This window comes from Mchenga conophoros, linkage group LG7 (genome assembly GCF_057382185.1).
Source record: "Mchenga conophoros isolate Kocher_MC1m ecotype Shallow Benthic linkage group LG7, M_conophoros_male_GT1.1, whole genome shotgun sequence".
Taxonomy (NCBI): Eukaryota; Metazoa; Chordata; class Actinopteri; order Cichliformes; family Cichlidae; genus Mchenga; species Mchenga conophoros.
This window is the reverse complement of record NC_140532.1, coordinates 50,711,122-50,732,153: the sequence shown is the minus strand read 5'-3', so window position 1 is coordinate 50,732,153 and position 21,032 is coordinate 50,711,122. Positions and strand designations below refer to the sequence as shown.

At 39.2% G+C, this 21,032-nt stretch overlaps 1 protein-coding gene across 3 annotated transcripts; it reads left to right on the top strand.

The window, feature by feature from the left end:
• The first annotated feature begins 3,472 nt into the window (after nt 1–3,472).
• On the top strand, nt 3,473–19,388 carry lrrc8aa (leucine rich repeat containing 8 VRAC subunit Aa). 3 transcript variants are annotated; one of them, XM_085280001.1, is made up of 4 exons: nt 3,473–3,640; nt 9,627–9,662; nt 10,423–12,547; nt 14,765–19,388. In XM_085280001.1, the coding sequence occupies exons 3-4, from the start codon at nt 10,433–10,435 to the stop codon at nt 15,038–15,040; spliced, it is 2,391 nt and encodes a 796-aa protein (XP_085136127.1). In that variant the 5' UTR covers nt 3,473–3,640; nt 9,627–9,662; nt 10,423–10,432; the 3' UTR covers nt 15,041–19,388. The 3 variants fall into 3 exon arrangements, with proteins under 3 accessions (XP_085136127.1, XP_085136125.1, XP_085136128.1); XM_085280002.1 differs by lacking the exon at nt 3,473–3,640 and adding an exon at nt 8,692–8,846; XM_085279999.1 differs by lacking the exon at nt 9,627–9,662.
• Nucleotides 19,389–21,032: the final 1,644 nt, after the last annotated feature.

Here is a 21,032-nt window from a genome sequence, read left to right as displayed (position 1 = left end):
ATATTTTTATAGTTTATCTTCTCTACCATTTACTTGAAGTTCTGTAAATCTTTAAGCAAAAAAATTCACATATCCCAAGAATTTCGTTAATTGAATTTGAACCAAAATGTTAAACTAAAGATACAAGTTATCTATGGAATTATTTTTCTATCAATTTGAGAAAATAATTTCATTTCTGACTTTTGACAGAAAAATAACTCCACAGCTATCCAACATTGTGTTCTCTGATAAAATGAAGATTTAAATAGCCAATTCAGCAGCACAGACAAACAGTCCAATAGTAAACAAGTATGTAAACATAAACTGAACATTTTAGTTTTCCTATCTTTCTTTCTTTCATCATATCAATTTGTTGATAAATGCCTTTAATAGCTCTTCTTTCCTTTAACCAAGATAACCTGAGAAACATGGATTTTAGTAACTACATCACATCCACCTTTAACATTTAAACACATGCATTTCCACGCTCATGTAGCATGTTGCAGTTTTTGCTTACAATGACCTTGACCTTTGACCACGGAATTATAATCACTCAATCCAGCAGTTGGTGTCCTACAGATATTGTGGTCATATTGTGAGACTGGGACATATGGACATCCACACCTCAACCTGCAAGGAGGAGACATAAAGAAGTATTTACTATAAACAAGATGTTAGTTTAAAATAATCAAATATTAAGATGCATATGCATTAAAAACATTGAACATTAAACAGCTGTAAATGAGTATCAGTATCAGTATCATCAAGCTTTATTTGTCACAAGCAGGTTGCCCTGCAGAAATGAGCTGTAAATATAAGTAACACTTCTGAAACACAATGAATTTGTGATATGGTCTATGTCCACACCTTACTTCCTGATAGACCTTCATCAGTCAGTATAAACAAATACTGATTCTTTTCCTGCTGTGTTAGTCCCGTGTTAGTATGCTTTACTGTAGCTGCCGATTTCATGAGCACGATGCATTACTATATAATAAACATCTCAGATGTCTATTTATTCAAACTACCCCAAGCTGGACCACCTAGCAGGTTCAAATTCTGTTTGCATACACTGAAGGAAATTCTAACAAAGTTCAGCTTCTCTGGCTAAGGAGCTAAACCTGCCAAAAACCTACCACAAAGCCCTCCACAGCAAAGGTTGTTTTTCATTTATGACAGAAAAAATAAAGTTTGAATTGCATTGAATATCTGGAGAGGTCAGGCATTTCTGTGGAGTCACTCACATGAGGGTCAATACAGTCTTGAATGTCTCAGATTCAGATTTTGCACCTCTGGGATGGCCATTGTTTCACAAATCCAGAATCATATATCATATTATTAGCATTAACTGAGTAGTTCACAGACACTTTTCATCACCTCATTGTTTCCCAAGGCTTTAGTGGGAATTGAAGCGGTAAGGACACAATGTATAACAAAACCTTTTACAATGTTCCAGTAGGTTGTGGCCAAGGCTGCTGCAGGCCTGTGGAGGTTAATTGAATGGCAATAAGCACAAATGACAAATGCACTGAGCTGTGTGGGTTAAGGGAAAGGTATGGATGTCTTAAAAGTGGAACTCTGTGGCACACTGTCTCTGTGATGGGTCCATGTGCAGTTTCTGGGTGTTATAGTTCTTTGTTACTGTGACAGAGCAAGCACAGGGCTCACTTGTATGACTTGTGATACAGATGAACTAAATAAACACATTTCTAAACTAGAAGGTTTTAGTGCTGTGAAAATTTCTTATTTCATACTTGTCACATTTGTCACAAGCTAAGTTCAGTTTCACTAACTTCACCTAGGCCTGATTACTGCCAGACCTGTTGAATCAAAAAATCGCTTAATAGTAATTGTCTGACAAAGTGAAGTAGGCTAAATAATCTCAAAACCCAACACGTTATGCCACGACCTAAAGAAACTCAAGGGCAGCTGAGAAAGTCATTTTCAGTCTGGAAATGGATACAAAGCCATTCAAAAATTGGATTTTGTATTGTCTCAAGTTATCTTTGTCTGATATTAAAATTTATTTGATGATCTGAAATATAAGCCTGACAAATATGCAAAAAAAAAAAAAAAACCCTAACAAATCAGAAAGGGGGCAAATACCTTTTCACAGCAAGTATTTACACCTTAAAATATATTATCTCTAAATGCTGTTTGTTTATTAACATGTTATGGACTGTACTATATGATATTCTGCACAAATGATCATTACAGGGAGGATTCATACCTTATTCATAAGCCCTCACTTTAGGCAAACATGTATTATTCAGTGGGAACAGTTCCATCTAAAGTTTGATTTGAAGGCTTTTTGCATCTGTTCTGAAGTGAATATATAATGCTTGGAATGAGGTTGAGCACATTTCCGATAATATTTAGACTTGAGGTGCCCCAAAGTCAATCTGGGATGTGGATGAACAGACACAAGCAGCCCAGTCAGCTTAAAAATTGAAGAAATGTGACAAGTTCATCTAAAATTTTTGGAATGACCTACCTAAACTACCATAAATTCATGTGCAAGTGTACCAATGAAATTAGATGCTGTATGTGGGGTAGTTATTAAAAATGTATGCACAGTTCCACCGTGCAATCACTGCAGAGATTTGTGGAAGAGCCGAAAGAAGAAATTGCTGGTGAATGAAGATGAGTGTGATTTTTTATTGTTGTTGCTATTTTTAAACCCTTAAAGTTACTGTAAATGTAAAAAAAAAAAAAAAAAAAAAAAAAGGGGGTTAGATCGCGTAAAGTATTGATTTGAATTTTTTCACTGTTTACATTTTTTTAACACATTTATAACTTATACAGTTGTGTTTTGTTTGTCAATTAGCAAAACCCTTCTCTTTTATAATTACAGGACATTCTGACCAATGAGCAATGTGTAATTTTACACATTTATTTCCTACAATTTACAAGCCCAAACAAATGGACTGACAGCGTTTTTTTTTATGTACCAAAGGAGCCCTTCTTTATCATGTAGAAAAACGAAAAGATGAATTGCACTTTTTATTATTATCTTAAGATATGTTAAGTGTGTAATTACAATTCTTTACACTTACAGAAATGCAGACTTTCACTGGCCCACTTAAGTTTAAAGAGGGCTGTAGTTCAGTTCAGTTCAATTCCGTTGTATTTAATTTTATTTCTATTCTATTCAATTCAATTCAATTTTATTTATATAACCCCAAATCACAACATTTGTCTCACAGACTTTATACTGTAAGGTAAGTGTGGGAAGAAACCTTTTGACAGGAAGAAACCTCCAGCAGAAACAGTCTCAGAAGGGGCAGCCATCTGCCGCGACCGACTGGGAGTAGATATATAACTAACCTATTTATCTAATTTAATAAAACTTAAAAAGGAAAGCTAAAAGAAAATAGGGGGAAACAAGTGAGAGAGACAGAGCGAGAGTGAGATGAGAGGGTTGTGCTTTTATTTTGAAAAACTGTATAATTTCGTACTTTCCCCCGTCCCTGCTCGGACAGAGCTCTTTGTGGGAGCCGACGGTCCCGCACCGCTCTAGCCTTCTTGCGGGTTTCTTCTACCGTAGCAGCATAACGGGGCTCCGGCCTGATGTCCGAGCTGCCTCAGCTTCTGAAGCCTGTTTGAGAAATGTTTCACCAGAGTGCGGAGGAGGCGAGAGACACCAGCTTTAGCAAAACAGGTGGGTCTTTTGTTATTTTTCAGGGTGTTTGGTATATAACCAGTTAGCTGCCGCAGACTGCTAACTGAGCACCGACATGAGACATCGTTTCCCGTCCCTGCTCTGCTGACTCTTGCTGTGGAGAGGACCACCTAACTAAAGGTCGCTCTGGGGGGGTTGGATTACATGTAATTTTATCCGACTGTGTTACCGCCTCGGATTGATTTTTTTTTAAGCTAATGAAATATTCTCGGTCCTGCTTAAATGCATTTTTGTCCATAGCTAAAGGCCAGGCGAGGTGTTCTGGGATTTTTAGCGCAAACAGTTTTTTGCTGATAAAACACTGAAGCTATAAACATCAGATTAAAACACGGAAGTTTTCCCATCAGCAGCCGCAAAGCATGTGCATGCAGTGGAAAACAGGAGAGCTCTGTTTTGTAACTCGATGTTTCTCGGATATTAAGTTCATAAGGAGCTGTTCTTCTTCTCATTTTTATTACTACAGAGTCACAAAATACATGTAAGAGCTCTTATGATTTTATCGCATTGCTGTAGTAATATTGCCATTGGCAGGCTAGGCACACAAATATGGTTAGAATGATTAATTTATAAGATCAGGATATGTCTTTATAAAGTAGTTTTAAACGGTTTATGTCTCAGACCTCTCATTACTGTGAACATGTGTGAGAGCATGACATCACTGGTGTACATTCTTTGTGAGTCAGCAGTTGTTAGACCTTGTCCTCTCCATCCCTTGATTTGATGCCCCAGGGCTGGGCAGATGGGCTGAGATCGGAAGCTGTGATAATTCTGCTTTGTACAAATGGGCTGTGAAGAACGATCTCAAGTTTTTGGCCTGAATTTCTTTTCTTTTCATTTTCTTCTAGGCAACAGTTTTGTGGTCAAGGACCTCTTTATAAAGTGTGAGTGGATTGTGGCTTTAGAAAACACTGTCACTGCTGATATGTAGTGCTGATGTAGACTAGCAACTCAACTGCCCCCTAACAGCCTTATGTAGACTTTTATCAGGATTTACTAAGTATTAGCTAAAATGGAAAAATAATAACGGGAAACTAATCAATGTCTTTGACTTGCTGGATCCAGATCACATAGTTATGTAGTTATTGCCACATAGTGCTGGGAAGTGCTGGAAAAATTGTTAAGTGCAAGGATCCTCCTTTGAAAAGCTAGAATCAGACCAAGGTAGGATTAGTCGGAGCAATCGTGGCTCAAGAGTTGGGAGTTCGCCTTGTAATCGGAAGGTTCGAGCCCTGACTTGGACAGTCTCGGTCGTTGTGTCCTTGGGCAAGATGCTTCACCCGTTGCCTACTGGTTGTGGTCAGAGGGCCCGGTGGCAGCCTCGCCTCTGTCAGTGCGCCCCAGGGCAGCTGTGGCTACAATGTAGCTTGCCATCACCAGTGTGTGAATGGGTGGATGACTGAGTGTGTAAAGCGCTTTGGGGTCCTTAAGGACTAGGAAAGCGCTATACAAATACAGGCCATTTACCATTTAGTCTTTTCATATATGATTTCTCACCTCATTATCTTCAAATGATACATTATTTGTACCACACAGTGTCAAAATATGGTGGAAAAAAGCTGATTTTTGTCGCTTAAAATTGATATTCAACTCCAGCACATTTGGAGCAACAAGCCTGGACTGGATGCTGTTGACACAACCCTGAGATCTGGGTGTAATACTTTCAACAACTGTGAACTGATGAAGGGATCCAAAACACGCTGTTCCTTAGTCATCTCTGCTGTATGGTACGTGATAACAGGGCGTAGAAGACGTTAGTAAAGTGATGCTCTCTGTTGCTTTGGAGGTCCTATAAATGTTTGCGGCACTTAAATGGAAATTTGTGAAGTAGTTGCCAAGGGAATATTGAGAGATGTTTCAAACACAGAGGAGTTTATAGCGTGTATCAATCTAAGTGAATGTAATAAAACTTCCTGCCTGCAATAAGTGCTGGCAGCACTGGTATCTGTCCATCTTTCTGTCCACATGTGTACAGTTGCAAGAAATTAACCAGAATTAATTAGTTGTGATGTGGTCTTCTGCTAAGTTACGCTAATAGGCCGTCATAATCTTAACTGGAAAGACACAGTCATGAGTGAGATGTCATTACTGTGCAAGTGTTGTACCACACCTCATTTCTTTAGGGGTGGCTTCTAATGATCTTAGAAGCCACCCCTTCTAACAAAGGTATGTCTACCTTTGTTCTTCAACACTACCTGATATCTCACAGGTAGCTTTCTTGTAATTTCTATGGGTAGTCTTCAGGAATAGTTCTTCTGGAATTACATGCAAAGCTCTTCTAGGATGTTTGCTGGTATTGCATCGTGGATCAAAATCTAGGGGCACTTTTGTGCTTTCATAATTCCATTAGTTTTGATAAGATTCCCAACACCCCTTGTTGAAATGCAACCCCAAACCATGACTGAGCCTCCACCGTGTTTTGGCTGTACATACTCCCAGTTGTACCTCTCTCCTGACCTCCTCCTATGACACTTTGACCCCAAAGCTTCAAATTCATCACTCTATAAGACCAGCTGTCGCTGATTTTTAGCTGAGCTCATATCTACCTCAGCTTTTTCTCCCTGTTTCCCTTCCTTAAAAATGGCTTCTTTGCTGCATTTTTTTTTTCATTTTCGTATACTGCAAAATTATTTTTATGCCTGAAACTTCTTCTTTTGTCCTCCACTTGTGCAATTTCTTCATGCTGACGTATGCCAAGTTTTTAGCTAATGGCTATTTGGCAATCAACTTGGAGCAAAAATAGTAACGAACTGTCGAAAGATGCAATTTAAAATGAGTTTGTTGCTAAGACACAACACTCGTTCATCCCTTGAGTTAGGTGTCTTGTTTATGCTTGTCAGTGTTAAGTGAAGTAAATAAACAAATAAATGAAAATAATTTCTCTAAAAATACTCAGATACTCAATCAATCAAAAAGCAGCCAGTTAGTTAAGAAAAAGGTTTTGAAAAACGTTCAGAAAGCCTGGAGAATTGTTGCTCATAACCACTTTAAACAGTTACAATAAAGTCTGGCTCCTTGGAAGCAACATTTAAAGAAATTCGTGGTGGCTTGAGACATGGGCTTATCTGTATTTTTTTTATATGTTTTGAATCAGTGTCCTGTTGTATGACCCAGCCTTTCAAAATCTTCTGCTCGTAGACTGCTGAATTAAACACAAAAATTAAATTCAGTGTTTTCGATTGGAAAGTCTTCTGAACTTGCAAAACAGCTCCAACCCATAATGCTACCTCCACCCTGCTTCAAGGTTTGGATTAACAGGCATTTCTAATCAAATATAATATTCTACAAAGACATCCTTCCAACATACTCCTCTCTGATGACTGTTGTATAGTTGTGGCAGACTTGTGATATGCTAGCTTTGCTGCATTATTTTTTAAGTTCTATTTGAAGGTTTTTGACAGCTCTCACTGTATTTGGCTTTGCATGTGCATTACCATCCCTTTTGGGTGATAGTAGTGTATTATATCCTTGCAAATGCCAGTAAAAAAAACCAAGGAATTATTAAGGCATAAAGTATCTCATTTTTTAATTACTATTTGAATATTCAAAAATCATATCAGCTTTTAAATATCCAGCCTAGTTGAGTTGAGCTTTTAGCCTTAGTATAGAGTGCCCTTTTCCCTCAAAGTATGTTGTTTATCTTTGCCAACAAGTTCAACTTTGTCTCTTCTGTCTACTAAAAGTTTCTCCCAAAGGTGTCATGTGCACATTCAGTGGGGTTCAAATCACATTGGAGACATGCTGTCCATCGTTAACACCATCTTGTTCAGTGTTTTCTCATCATGGACACATAACAAAGATTATAGCACGTTTTTCTTTTTCCTTTTCTTTTTATTTTGTTATCATTTTGGGGTTTTTCTCATCTCTTTCACGATTACATGCTGTGCTCTGATCTTTGCACTACGCACACTCTTGTCCTGCATGTGTACATTGAGGATGACCTTAAGTCCTTAGAAAGTCCTTCAGTCCTTTATTTTTTTAAGGTCTTTGGAAAGTTGTTGGTATTAAAGTATGCCTACCACCAAAAATCTATACTAAGGAGCAGTAGGGAGTGGCACCCATACGAACCTGCGACTTATTCCTGTGGGATTTTGAGTTTAAGCCCCACAGGAAGGGTTTTTTTTCCCCTCACTGGAGTTCATTTAGTTTTTGGAGATTAGCTGTCAGATATCACTTAAAGCTACTTGGGGTTGCTCGGGGTTATTTTAAAGGAAAGTCCATTATATACTGCAAAAGAGGCATGTCCATTTGTTTTTGTGACAAACCAAATGGACACTAGTGTCCTTGAGGGAAATTATTTCTGGCTCTGTAATACACTGGCTGTTTCGGTGGTCAGGTTCACCTGCACTTCGCCTGCACAAAGGCATCTCTGTTTGAGAAAGAAAATCAGGAGAAATGTACTGCGGTAACATAGCAAACAAGAAAGAACACAGTCACTATATTATCCTGTCTTGACCTTTTTTATTTTACACCAGGGATAGTGACAGGAAGTCCTTAGTTCCTCAGAGAAGTCCTTGGTTGAAATTATTAGAGGGATGATTTTGGAGAAGTGTAGTGTGGTTCAAGGTAAGCTGCTTGCAGACTGGTGTTTATTTTCCTGTGCCAGGATGAAGTGAAACAAACCTCGGATGTTCTTTTGAATTAAAGATATTAGTGGTACATTGTGACCTCACCGGATCATCCATTATTATTGTTAGGGTTATTTCAGAGCCTGGTGTGAAATTCTTGGAAGATCTTGGCAATTAGTTTATGTTACATGGAACTTGGAGTTTATATGAGCTTATTGTGGCAAACTTGTGATCTAAGCGACACACCAATGACTTCAAGACACGAAAGTGAAAATATGCAGCAGTTTCACTGTATTGCAAAACCAGAATTTCCATCTGTCACATTTTAAAGTTGAGCATGTCAAATGCTTTTGGGTTTGTCATGAATCTGTTGTGGTACAGGGAAGTGTACACTGCATTGGAGTCAAAGATAGCCTGTTGTGGAATAACACCATCTGACTGGTTACAGTTAAGGGTATTGTGGCAGCTGTTGGGGTCTCAGTGTGCTGTAATTTCTGTGTTAAAGCAAAGCAGAAGCCTAACGAAGGAGGCCAACAGCGACTCCGCTGCCATTCTGGTTTGAACTGGATAAAAAACAATGCGTTTTTGTGAGGACTTGCGCAGCTATCTTCTTTCATAAGGTAGGGGGTGGTTGAACAAACAGGGAGATGCAGTTTTTGTTGTTTTTGATTCTTCCTTACTGTTATAAGAAGAAAAATAAGTAGTACTATTACAGTTGATTTGTTTCTTCTTCTACTATCAGATTTGTGTCCACATGAAACTGTATTTCTGTGTAGGAGGTTATACTTGGGCTAATATGATCCTTTAAAACATCTTGAATTGTGAAAAAAAGCTGCTTTGACTGCTCTATTTTTTTATTGTTCAGTCTATTGTTATTTACTGTTTGAAAAAGATGCCTGATTGTGGTTTTTACACACATACTCAAGCCTCAGGAGTTTTTCACTTTGGGGGATTTGTGTTTTCGTGGGACCAGCAGCAGCTTTGTGTTCAGTAATGGGTTTAGCATCCATTTTCAAGTTGTTTTTCTTGATTTTAATTTAAGTATTCCTGCTTGTTTGGATTGTTCACTTTTTGGGGGAAAACAATCAGGAAATTTGTTGGTTTTGCAGGATTTTACATAGCTTCTTGGGAGAATACATTCCTTCGTGGCCCTTTCTGTAAGGAGTAACATGTTAAAACGTATTCATTCTGAGAAAGGGCTACGTAACAGTACAGGTGGAGACACCGAGTCTGTATGAACATGCCTGCTTCGGGGTCTGTGCTGCTATTGCCTCTGCAATGTGCTGTGTCCCATGCAAGATGCTCAGAGGATCTTTTGTTTAGTTGTAGGACAAATAGCTATCAGAACTATCGTGTTTTGTGTGTTTCTAGTCTGGTAACCTCCACTTCTTTGCTCATAGGTGCGTGTTGGGCTACATCAGGATAAAAGGCAAATTGTAAGTTAGTGCTATTTGTGTGTGTGGCATTTATTAATTTGCTGTCTGACTTTTTAAAATATTCACATCAATATTGACATAACATAAGAGCAAGAAGGCAAGACTAAAGCAAGCTTCCTTCCAATTGTGCAGTGTAAAATGAAAGGATTGTGTTTATCCTGCTATATGAAATGGTGATGCTATTATGGTATCCATTTAGTACTATTTTCAGTGCTGTGATATTCTCCAAGACACATTGTGGCAAATATGTTTGATTGCTGTTGGGAATATGGGTTTCCACTGTATAGATGGTTTAATAATTTGAATCATATTTCATGCAAAAAAACAAGACATCCAAACATTTGCTTCTCCAGTGCACCATCAGACTCTCTCTGGTTTATGTATTTGTAAATTGACTGTGTCATAGTTTTGGAGTGTAATTTGTAAATGTATTCTTTCAGGAAACCATAGTGGACATTCTTCACTATTTCATGGCATTTTAGAAATAATGAATGACGAAATAATTAGAGGATTAATTCCTAATGAAAACAATGGTTGGCTTAATCCCAGAAACTGGCATAGAAGCTATCAAAGAAAAACAGCTATTCAACTGGATTTCATAAGGAAAAAGCTTAAAATATTCACAGTCAGCTGCCAACAGGCAGGAATAATATTTTGAGTGTAATTTATACAAAGTTTTGCCCCAAAGCATTAAGGTTTTCAAAACACAGTTTAACCTAACATGTCATGAACTAATCCTCTGTTGTCTCTGCTTTTTTAGATAAACCATCATGATTCCCGTCACAGAGCTCCGATACTTTGCTGACACCCAGCCAGCGTACCGCATCCTGAAGCCATGGTGGGACGTTTTCACAGACTACATCTCAATCGTCATGCTGATGATTGCGGTGTTCGGCGGGACGCTGCAGGTCACACAGGACAAGATGATCTGCTTGCCTTGCAAGTGGGTCGTTAATGACTCGTGCGAAGTCATGCCCATGCCGAATCTGACCACCCACTACGCACCGGAACCCAAAGGCATTCAGTATGACCTTGACCGACATCAGTATAACTATGTAGACGCAGTCTGCTATGAGAAAAAACTACACTGGTTTGCCAAATATTTCCCCTATCTGGTGCTACTCCACACTCTAATCTTCCTGGCCTGCAGCAACTTCTGGTTTAAGTTCCCCCGCACGAGTTCTAAAGTGGAGCATTTTGTCTCCATCCTCCTCAAGTGCTTCGACTCCCCGTGGACAACAAGAGCTTTGTCTGAGACCGTGGTGGAGGAGAGCGACCCCAAGCCTGTGGGGAAAATGAACGGTTCGATGGACAAGAAGGCCTCAAGCGTGAGCGAGGATGTTGAGGCCAGTGTGCCCATGCTCCAACGAACAAAGACCAGAATTGAACAAGGAATTGTTGATCGCTCTGAAACTGGAGTTTTAGATAAAAAGGAAGGGGAGCAGGCCAAGGCCCTTTTTGAAAAGGTTAAAAAGTTCAGAATACATGTAGAGGAGGGTGATATAGTGTACCGCCTTTACATACGTCAGACCATTATCAAGGTAATAAAGTTTATACTGATATTTGGCTACACAGCCCACTATGTAAAACACATCAGCTTCAATGTGCTGTGCACAGAGAATATTCAGAATCTAACCGGGTACAGCTCGTTCCATTGCGCCCATCCGTTAGCAACTCTTTTCAGGATTTTGGCCTGTTTCTACATCTCCCTGGTGGTGGTTTATGGACTCATCTGCATGTACACTCTTTGTTGGATGCTCAGCCGCTCCCTGAAACGATACTCCTTTGAAGCAATCCGTGAGGAAAGCAGTTACAGTGACATCCCAGATGTAAAGAACGACTTTGCCTTCATGCTGCACATGATAGATCAGTATGACCCTCTTTACTCCAAGCGCTTCGCTGTGTTTCTGTCAGAGGTGAGTGAAAACAAGCTGAGGCAACTCAACCTGAACAATGAGTGGACACTGGAGAAGCTACGGCAGCGTATCACCAAGAACTCCCAGGAGAAGCTGGAGCTGCACCTCTTCATGCTCAGCGGGATTCCAGACACGGTGTTTGATCTGATTGAACTAGAGGTGCTCAAGCTGGAACTTATTCCAGATGTTACTATCCCTCCAATCATCGCCCAGCTTTCCAACCTAAAAGAAATGTGGCTCTATCACACCCCGGCTAAAATTGAGGCTCCAGCTCTGGCCTTTCTAAGAGAGAATCTGAAGTCCCTCCACATTAAGTTCACTGATATCAAGGAGATCCCATTGTGGATCTACAGCCTGAAGAATCTCAGAGAGCTGCATTTAACCGGGAACCTGAGTGCTGAGAATAATCGTTACATTGTCATCGATGGGCTCCGAGAGCTCAAAAGTCTCAAAGTGCTACGGCTTAAGAGCAACCTCACTAAGCTTCCCCAGGTGGTAACGGATGTGGGTGTGCACCTTCAGAAGCTCTCCATCAACAATGAGGGCACCAAACTAATGGTGCTCAACAGCCTGAAGAAAATGGTCAACCTGACTGAGCTGGAGCTCATTCGTTGCGATCTCGAACGTATTCCGCACTCCATCTTTAGCTTGCACAACCTGCAGGAAATCGACCTGAAGGACAACAATCTGAAGACGATAGAGGAGATCATCAGCTTCCAGCACCTGCACCGCCTCGTGTGCCTGAAGCTGTGGTACAACCAGATTGCCTATATCCCCATTCAGATCGGAACACTCACCAACCTGGAAAGGCTCTATTTGAATAGGAACAAGATAGAGAGGATCCCCAGCCAGCTTTTCTTCTGCCGCAAGTTGCGCTTCTTAGACCTGAGCCACAACAATCTGACCAGCATCCACCCAGATGTGGGCTTCCTCCAGAACCTGCAGTATTTTGCAGTGACAGCAAACAGGGTGAGTAGCGAAGAATTTCTTAAATTATTCATTGTAAGGCAAGGCAAGTTTATTTGTATAGCACAATTCAACAACAAGGTGATTCAAAGTGTAGTAAAAGTTATCAAGTTCTCTCATTCTGCAGTCATGTTTCCACCCCTTTATCTTTCTCATAGATGTCAGTAAGGTTCGCTTAAAAACCCGATAAGTTGTTGACGGAGGTCAGCCATTATAAATATCTACATGTTCTTGGTGTAGAATTATGCCTTTGAAGATAACAGTAGGAATGTAGTGCTTCCCATACAAAGACTTTACTTAGGTGGACCACCCAGGTATATTGACAGCTGTCCAAGTCTTTGTCTAAGGGCGCTTTTATAGTTTGTTTACGCTGGTCTAAATTAGTTGATGAATTTGTAAACTTGTAGCTTTTTCCTGTGGTTTGGCTTCTTTTCACACACAAAAAAATCCAAGTGAACTCCAAGCGGACCAAAATGTGTCATTGCTATGTATTTATTACAAAGTGTATATGGTATTATTTGTATAATGTGTCGCTTTTCTCCACAAAACTAGCCTCCCTCACTGTGTTAAGGTGGCAGATTATCATAAACTTGGTTATTTTTCATTAACATGTTCAATCATGCTAAAAATTCACAGTTGGATTGAAGCCTGTGGTTTCTGATGAAGGAGATCATTTAAGCTTTAACTCAGTTATTTGCTTTGGGGCATTTCATTCACATTTGTTTACTGTGAGAATTTAAAGAAACACTTGGTGAATTCTCCTGATAATACTGTTTTGAACACTGAGCATGCATACAGCATCATGTGTTTTTCAGTAAAGGTTATTATTACTGCTGTTTTACTAGACTTTCTACTGCGCTTGCATGCTGAAAATAGCTTCCAGCAGGTTTGTGTGCGGCTACAAATAGCTCCATTAAATGGGGTCCTTTTGATGTTTTGGGCTCTCGGGGCCTCTTTTCCTTAAAATCCTCTTTAAACTTCCAGCACATTATCTATCCAAATAAAAAAAAGGTTTTTAATGTTTAGAAGTTTTTAACAGAGTATGACTGCATTGTTGTTTTCAAACAGAGGTTCATGGTACACAAAGTAAACTCAAGTCCTAAATTTGTTCAAACCTTTAAGTCTTTAGCAGACATGCACAAATTGTGAAATTCTTTGCCTGTATCACGTTCTGGTGGTTACATCGCAAACCCACTGTTATTTTATTGTTCTAAATATCACATTTGAGTCAGATTAAATTCCAGTTTTACGTAGTATTGGGTGTTTGCTCCATAGTGTAAGTCGCTGGGTCAATTCAGAATGGAGACTAGCCTCTTTATGGGGTGGTGTCAGGAAGGGCATCCTGCGTAAAATTCGTAATTAGATGTAAAATTGTTCTGTCAACCCGTAGCTTTATTGTTGAGTGCAAAACCCATGGGACGTGGGAATGTTTTTTTTAGCTAAGCTTCGAAAGACCTGGTTGCATACATTGATTGGTCAAACACATGAATGTAGTATCAGGGTAAGATTTGAATAAAACATCAGCTGTCTAAACATCAGCTGTGCTCTGCTCGGTTGATCCTGAGTAATAGGAAAAATTTCTTTGTTAATAGCTAGCACTCCAGCTACCTAAACTAAGCTGGTTAAAAATGCACACAGTAGTTATATTTAGTAGAATTGTGTAATAAGGCTTTAACAAAAGTTTACAAGTAATCTAAAATGATGCCTAGATTCTGTTTACTGGTGTGATACTCAACTCTCAGAGCCGGCATCCAAGAACAGCTGAAATTAACCAAACCTGGCAAAACATTTGAACCAATCAAGTCACATTTAACTCAATGCTGTTTTGGAGGTGGCAGCAAGAGATTGCTTGTCTGTCGCCAATACAGATGCTTTATTTTATGGTTATCATAATTAAAATAACCCAGCTGTTTAAAAGTCTTTTATCTCGTTATTAACCGTCTTTAAGTTGCTATAGTAAATGTTGGATCTGCTCATAGCAGTCACCAAAGTCGATACTGGCCTGCACCGTGTTCACCCATATATAACTGCAGGCCTAGATTTAACCTAGTTTTGATTTTGTTCCTGTGATCCTGCCTGTTTGTCGTAGTTTTAATTGGTTAGCATCTGAAATTAATGTGATCTACAACTGAGCTGCTTATTATGTGAAACATGTTTTGCTTAGTAACTGCCTCAGCAGGCCAGGGTAACTGCAACCTCCTCCTTTCCTCTCCATTTCAGATTGAGACGTTGCCCCCAGAGCTGTTCCAGTGTAAGAAACTTCGTACTCTGAATCTGGGGAACAACTGCTTGCAGACTCTACCGTCACGTTTTGGGGAACTGACCGGGCTGACTCAGCTGGAGCTGCGAGGGAACCGTCTGGAGTGTCTTCCGGTGGAGCTCGGCGAGTGCCGACTGTTGAAGAAGAGCAGCCTGGTGGTGGAGGAGGACCTGTTCAACACGCTTCCCTCAGAAGTGAAAGAGCAGCTGTGGAGGGCCGATAAGGAACAAGCCTGAGCCGAACCACTGTGGACAGCTGCAGAGGAGAGAAGTTTGATCAGAGGAATGAAGAAGCAATGAAATTTTGTGAAACTTTGAAGGAGATGCAGCAGTTCTGGCCCAACAGGCACAGGAAAGTGATGGCTTTTAGAATTGTCTCATGCCTGCCAGTGGAATAATCTCATAACCTAGCTTGGCGATGAAAGGTGGTTTGGTATTGTGGCCTTTCAGTGTTTCATCCAGGTGATGTTGAGTATGCATGCCACAATAGGAACTGTCCAAAGCAAACCCGTTTATTTAAACTTGCACGATTCAACCTTGCCAGTGATCTAAATGTGCTGATTATCACTACTTTACTATCAACAGGAAATATGCACAGAAGAGTGTTAGCCTGACGTTCTCTGGCCTCGAGACTGAAAATCACCTTTGAGTTTTATACAGTTATATCTGCAGATGAGGTGCAGCGTGCCTCACTGTGCTAGCAGATGTAATCGAACAAATGACAGCGCAACTGATAGCCGATGTGTTGAGGCATGAAGCTTCGCCGTGTTGTTTTTCCTTCTGGCTTTCTTTATGCTCGACTTACTCTGAGGCATTTTTTTTACGTAGACAAAATGACTTGATGAAGATTAGCAAATCATCTCACGGGTGATCTCACAGCTTAGGCCTTAGCTCAGAAGATGAACTTCAAAGAAACAAAGCTGTCAAATATTCAGTGGAAACAAATGGGAACACACTCTACAGTTCAATGTCTAAATACCCTGCAGTTGTTAAACTATAACATCAGTCTGTGAGGCAGGCTGTTTGTTAACTGCATGGGACAAATCCATCTTCTTTCTTTGAATCTTTCTGTTTCAACGAGCATTATACTTTTTTTTGAGTGTGTTACTTTATCAGATTTAATATGACACCTTGTAATGTGTTGGGAAAAGGCCAAGAATTTATTTTGGTGTATTTTTAAATTGTACCATACATTAGCATTATGTTTGGGCCTGTGAGAAGGGCTGTTTTATTGTGAATATTGGAATGCAATGTTATGCACAATAGACGTGTAGTTTTGGTTTTGCATTTATTTTAAAAAGAAATTGTCAAAGCTATACCCATATTATTGTTATTTTCTTTGCTATGTTGTAATTACATGTAATTATGTGAGGTTAGCTGTCCTTGCATTACAAGTCACAGCGGATTTCTTTTGGTTTTGTTTTGTTTTGGGTTTTTTAGTTAAAATATATGGAGCATAGATACTGCTAATCACACATCGAGTAGATAATACACTTAAAAAATGAACAAGAATGAAGGTACTTCTTTTCTTTATTCCTTTTTTTTAATGCGCCATATGATTTATGAAGCTTTAGTCAAGCTTTACATGTGTGGGACTCCCAAAGGAAATGAACTTCAGATGTGATAATGGAAAGTTTAGATACTTCCTGTTTGAGAAGAGTTGAGTCAAGCTTCAAAAGCAGACACTTATATGTAATCTGTTTATCTAAGTGACAGATGAGGACAAACAGGAAATGGAAGAGTGGAGAAACATTTAGATCAGACAACAGAAGGGAAACATTTGCAGAGAGAGGGAGAGAGAAAACGAACATGCAATATGTGATTCCCACCATCTATGGACCAAATTAATGTAACATGCGTGGTTTGCTTGAAACACTTTCCTTATTAAGGCCTTTGGATTTAATAGCATCATTTGGACTAATTCTGCCATGTTCACCCCAGCCAAGCATCTCTTGCAGCTAATATGGCCTTAGATTTTACAAGCTTTATACCCCAGGAATGATTGCAAACATCACAATCTTGGCTCGTTTTTTATTTCTTGTGCTGTAAAATGTATAGCTGAAATATTTAATGTGTTTGTTTCATGTGTACCGTATTCTTCCTACCTGCTGTTTTTCTCTTTTGATTCAAGCTTTTTAAAGGAAGGTTAACTCTAATGATACAATTATACCTTTGTTCACGGTATATTTTGTTTACTGAGGCCTTGACTGAATCCAAATGTCCTTGTAGGGGGAACTAGTAAAGCGCTCCCATGCAGTATTAAAAGGCACAAATAGGAGCTTTAGCTTTATGTGAGCTGACGAGCAACTAGTGCTAACATTGCAACAGAGATTGCAGATGGAAGCAAAAAGGCAATAATGCCAGAGAAACAGATTCATCCACAGGAAATCTCAGCTTTCCTGGAAAGGTTTGAATGCTTAAATTGAATTGCTTGCATACTGCGGGATAAACGTGAGCAGTGCCAAGTATGCGGATAGGGACTGTTGGCCTGCCGGCCTGCCAATCAATCCGCAAAAATAGGCAAGTAAATAATATAGTAACATAGAAATGTGTATGATGTTGGGCTATAACTGGCAGTTTACTCTGAGTTAGCCCATCTAGTCTGATTATTGATTGTTATTATTTTTTAAAAACAATGTATCATGTTGTTCTTCATTGTTGCCAATACGTAGCGTTCCTGTTATTGCTAATTAAGGTTTTTATTCCAGGAAAGTGTCACTTTCAAAGCACTAATAACTGGCCTTAGTCAACTTTAGGTTGTCTGTAAAGCTTTCTGTTTGCACACAGCACTTAAGCAGTGTACAGTGGTACTAATGGCAGACAGGGCCCGGCTGATATTAATACCGATATTTGGTGACTTAAAAAGCCAATACTCCAATATTTTTCTTTTCTCTTTCAAACGCACTAAACATAAACAAATTCTCCTGATGTATTTTATGCGTCGTTATTTATTCACCTCCGCTCTGCTGGGATCAGGCGGCTGTTGTGTTTGCGTCGTTCCAAACACGCGTTGATGAAAGGGAAGTTGCAGACTGCCCTCCGGTGGACAATCTATGCAACATCAACACTCATGACATGGTTGAAGGATGTTTCTCCTGTCTCTTCTTTTTTTAAAGTTTTCATTTGTCAGCAACACTGTTGTAAATGCCAATACCGATACATTGGCGATTAGCTAATATCGGGCAATAATATTGTTGTGTTTTAATGGCAGACTTTAGATTTACAAAGCCCTGGTTGCTTGATTTGAGCCCAAGGATAACAACTGTACGCACATTTTTTGTTATAAAATTTTAGCCTTAACATGTGGGTCACATCATTAGTTCTGGGAGTTCAGACATATATAAAAACCTAAATTATTTCCTAGTAGAGCCTGTATAGTCAGTATAACTCGCGAAGATGGATGGTGCTCATTCACACTCTCTCACACTACTTTGTCAAAATTCTCATGAATATGTTTTTATCTGGGAGTTTGTTTGTTTTGCGTGCGTATGTTTGGACACATACGCACAAATATTATGGTGACGAGTTGCCTTGGTCATTTTTGTTCTGTCCTTTGAGCTGTGACTCGGCTCTACAGTCCTTCACCGTCATGTCCCTCTGAGTCATGCGTCTAATTTTCAGCCCACTCCCTTTTCTGTTAGTGAATCAGGTGAAGGTCCGAGGAAAAGGTCAGTCAGACATTCCCACGAAACCAAAAGGAGGAAGTTTTGATGACTCATACGTGCTCCTTGGTTACAAGAAAACTCTAGCAGTTTCAGATATAGTCTCAGCTCATTTTCACCCAAACACATTAAGTCAGTGCGTATAAAAGCTTTTCTTGTTTTTGTTCTTCTTCTTTTTTGTTATTTTCCAGCTTTTCCCAATTCCTTTTGTGTGTTTCTAAATTATGTATCACTTAAGCAATGTTTGTGTGAAGCAGCGTGACTGGTCAGTTTATTCTTGCTCATAATCATCATTCATATTGCTGCTGGTTTCCCTTTGGACACTGCTGTTTTTGAATAAACAAAACAGGACTTCACAACTGAGCAGAAACGACTCGACAATCTTGACTTACTGTAAATGGAGGTGAGCTCACCCTCCAGTGTGGGCATTGTGTACATCAGTATATCATCTGTTAATATTTCCCAAGATTGTACATTTCCAGACAGTTTCATTTCCTTTTCATCGCCCTAGATTTTTCTTAAACTGCCGTGGTTGCATTATATTTCTGCCTGTGTATGGAACATAAATCATGATTGTATTTGCTCTGTACAATTCATCTCTGTATTCTGATGCCTGTGGATCAGGGAAAACGGTTCATTTCCATCCATTTCATTTGAAACCATGTGTGCGTTGATACTGGAAGGAACGCTTTTAAACCTAAGCAGCGATCACGTTAAATGTAAACTAAAAGTTGGATGGACGGACTTGTTTCACTCAGCACTGTCTGTATCACAAGGCCTTTTACTAATTGTTGCCAAGTGGACTGAACACTGGCTTTTTAAGTGGGACGTCTGTAACAATGGACAACTGAACTTTGCCTAATGTTCAGGCTCTCCTTTTGTACCATTACAATATATGAAAATAAAATAAAGTTAAAATTCTGTTTCTTGAGTGCGTTGATGATTGTTGGTCAAGTCCTGAGCGCTATGTTTGTTAGACCTTTGCTACTACTGACATCTGACTTGCCTTTCTCTTCCTCGGAAGTGGAACATCCAGAGTATGCAAAATCATTTTTAGCAGCACACTGTGCACCCACTGACTAAGAGAAGGACAATTTGTTGTCAGTGTTCGCCCTTTGCTGCACTTCTTGGTTGAGATGACCCTTGTTTGTATCCACTCTTATATTTTTTAGCACATTGTAAGTACAGATTATAGCAGTTTTCTACTTTCCAGTCCTGTTAATCATCTTGTGATTCTTTTAGAGAGATGTATTAGAGTAGAGTAGTTGTTCTCAGTTTATTAAGTAGAATTACGGTTACATGCGTACATGGCTATATTCAGCAGGGTGGGAATCACCAGACACCCCATGATACTTCACTTATAATACAGTATTTTGCAGTTTGCAAAGTATTGCAGTAACATATAAATTATGTCTTCAAAGTTAAACTTTTTCAATATCTGTTTTATTTAATTAAAATGTTTTCATTCATTTTACATTTTTTATTTTAAAAATGTAAAATGAGACAGTCAAACACACCAACACTAACAAAAAAACTAATGTTGCCATATGTAGGAGTCCGTCGGCGAACAAGTTGAATGAGGTCAAGTTGGCAATTGCGTGAAATGTTGATATTGTGATAAATCATCAAAGCTCACATTTCTTTTGCTGTCTAATTCATATTTAACTAATTTATTAAATTTTCGCTCAGCAGTCTTTCCGTTCTAAAGGAATACAACCAGAATACAACCAGCTGGCAGCCAGCTTGACAAAGGGCCATTCAGACTGATGGCGACATGTTGGTAATCTGTCTGCATTCAGAAATAAGACAGCAATTATTTTCAAAACTTCAAAAATTTGTCTGAGAGTAATTGCACGCAGTCCAAGTCAGACTGCAGTTGTTAAATGAAATGCAATCATCAGGCAGCCACCGAAGTGTTTTTTATAGATGGAAGGAGGCTCATGTCCTACTCGTGTGACTGAACCGTCTGCTTGCTCTGAGTTAGGAGGCAGCTTTGTAACCCGCACCTTGACATTATTGAACAAATGTGGGATCATCTTGACAGAGACTGGAAAAAGAAAACAGTCAACATCCAAAGAAGAGCTTTAAATGTCCTGCAAGGAACCTAGAGAAATATTCCAGAAGAATATTTAAAGAAATGAGAAGAAAAGGATAAATGTGGTCATACCAAATATTGAATTTCAAACTTGTTAGAACAGTACAAACTGTGTTTCCTTTATATAGTGTATTTCTATGTGTATTTGTACATATTTCAGTAAACAGCAGAACTGTGTGTTCAAAGCATTTATTAAAGCATTTATTCTTTTAATAATCATCTAAAATTCACCATTTCTCAGATACTTCTGGTGAATAATCATGATGCAATTCATTGAAGTATAGTAGGTAGAAATCTGCTCATGCATCTGTAATAACAATAAGAAAATGACTGTTGGTGGCTGCTTTGCTATTTTTACTGAAGTAAAATCTATAAGTAGGCCTCCTTCTTTCACCTCTGCTTGCAACCCCCTAAAGCAAGTCCCAACTTGGTGATTGGACAAAATGAGGACATCTATTCTGTCTGACAAGAC

Excerpts from the sequence above, each read along its gene's own strand:
- lrrc8aa (XM_085279999.1), top strand. The coding sequence starts at position 10,433 with ATGATTCCCGTCACAGAGCTCCGATACTTTGCTGACACCCAGCCAGCG. Across the intron at positions 12,548-14,764 it reads TTGCAGTGACAGCAAACAGG|ATTGAGACGTTGCCCCCAGA; the intron begins GTGAGTAGCGAA and ends TCTCCATTTCAG.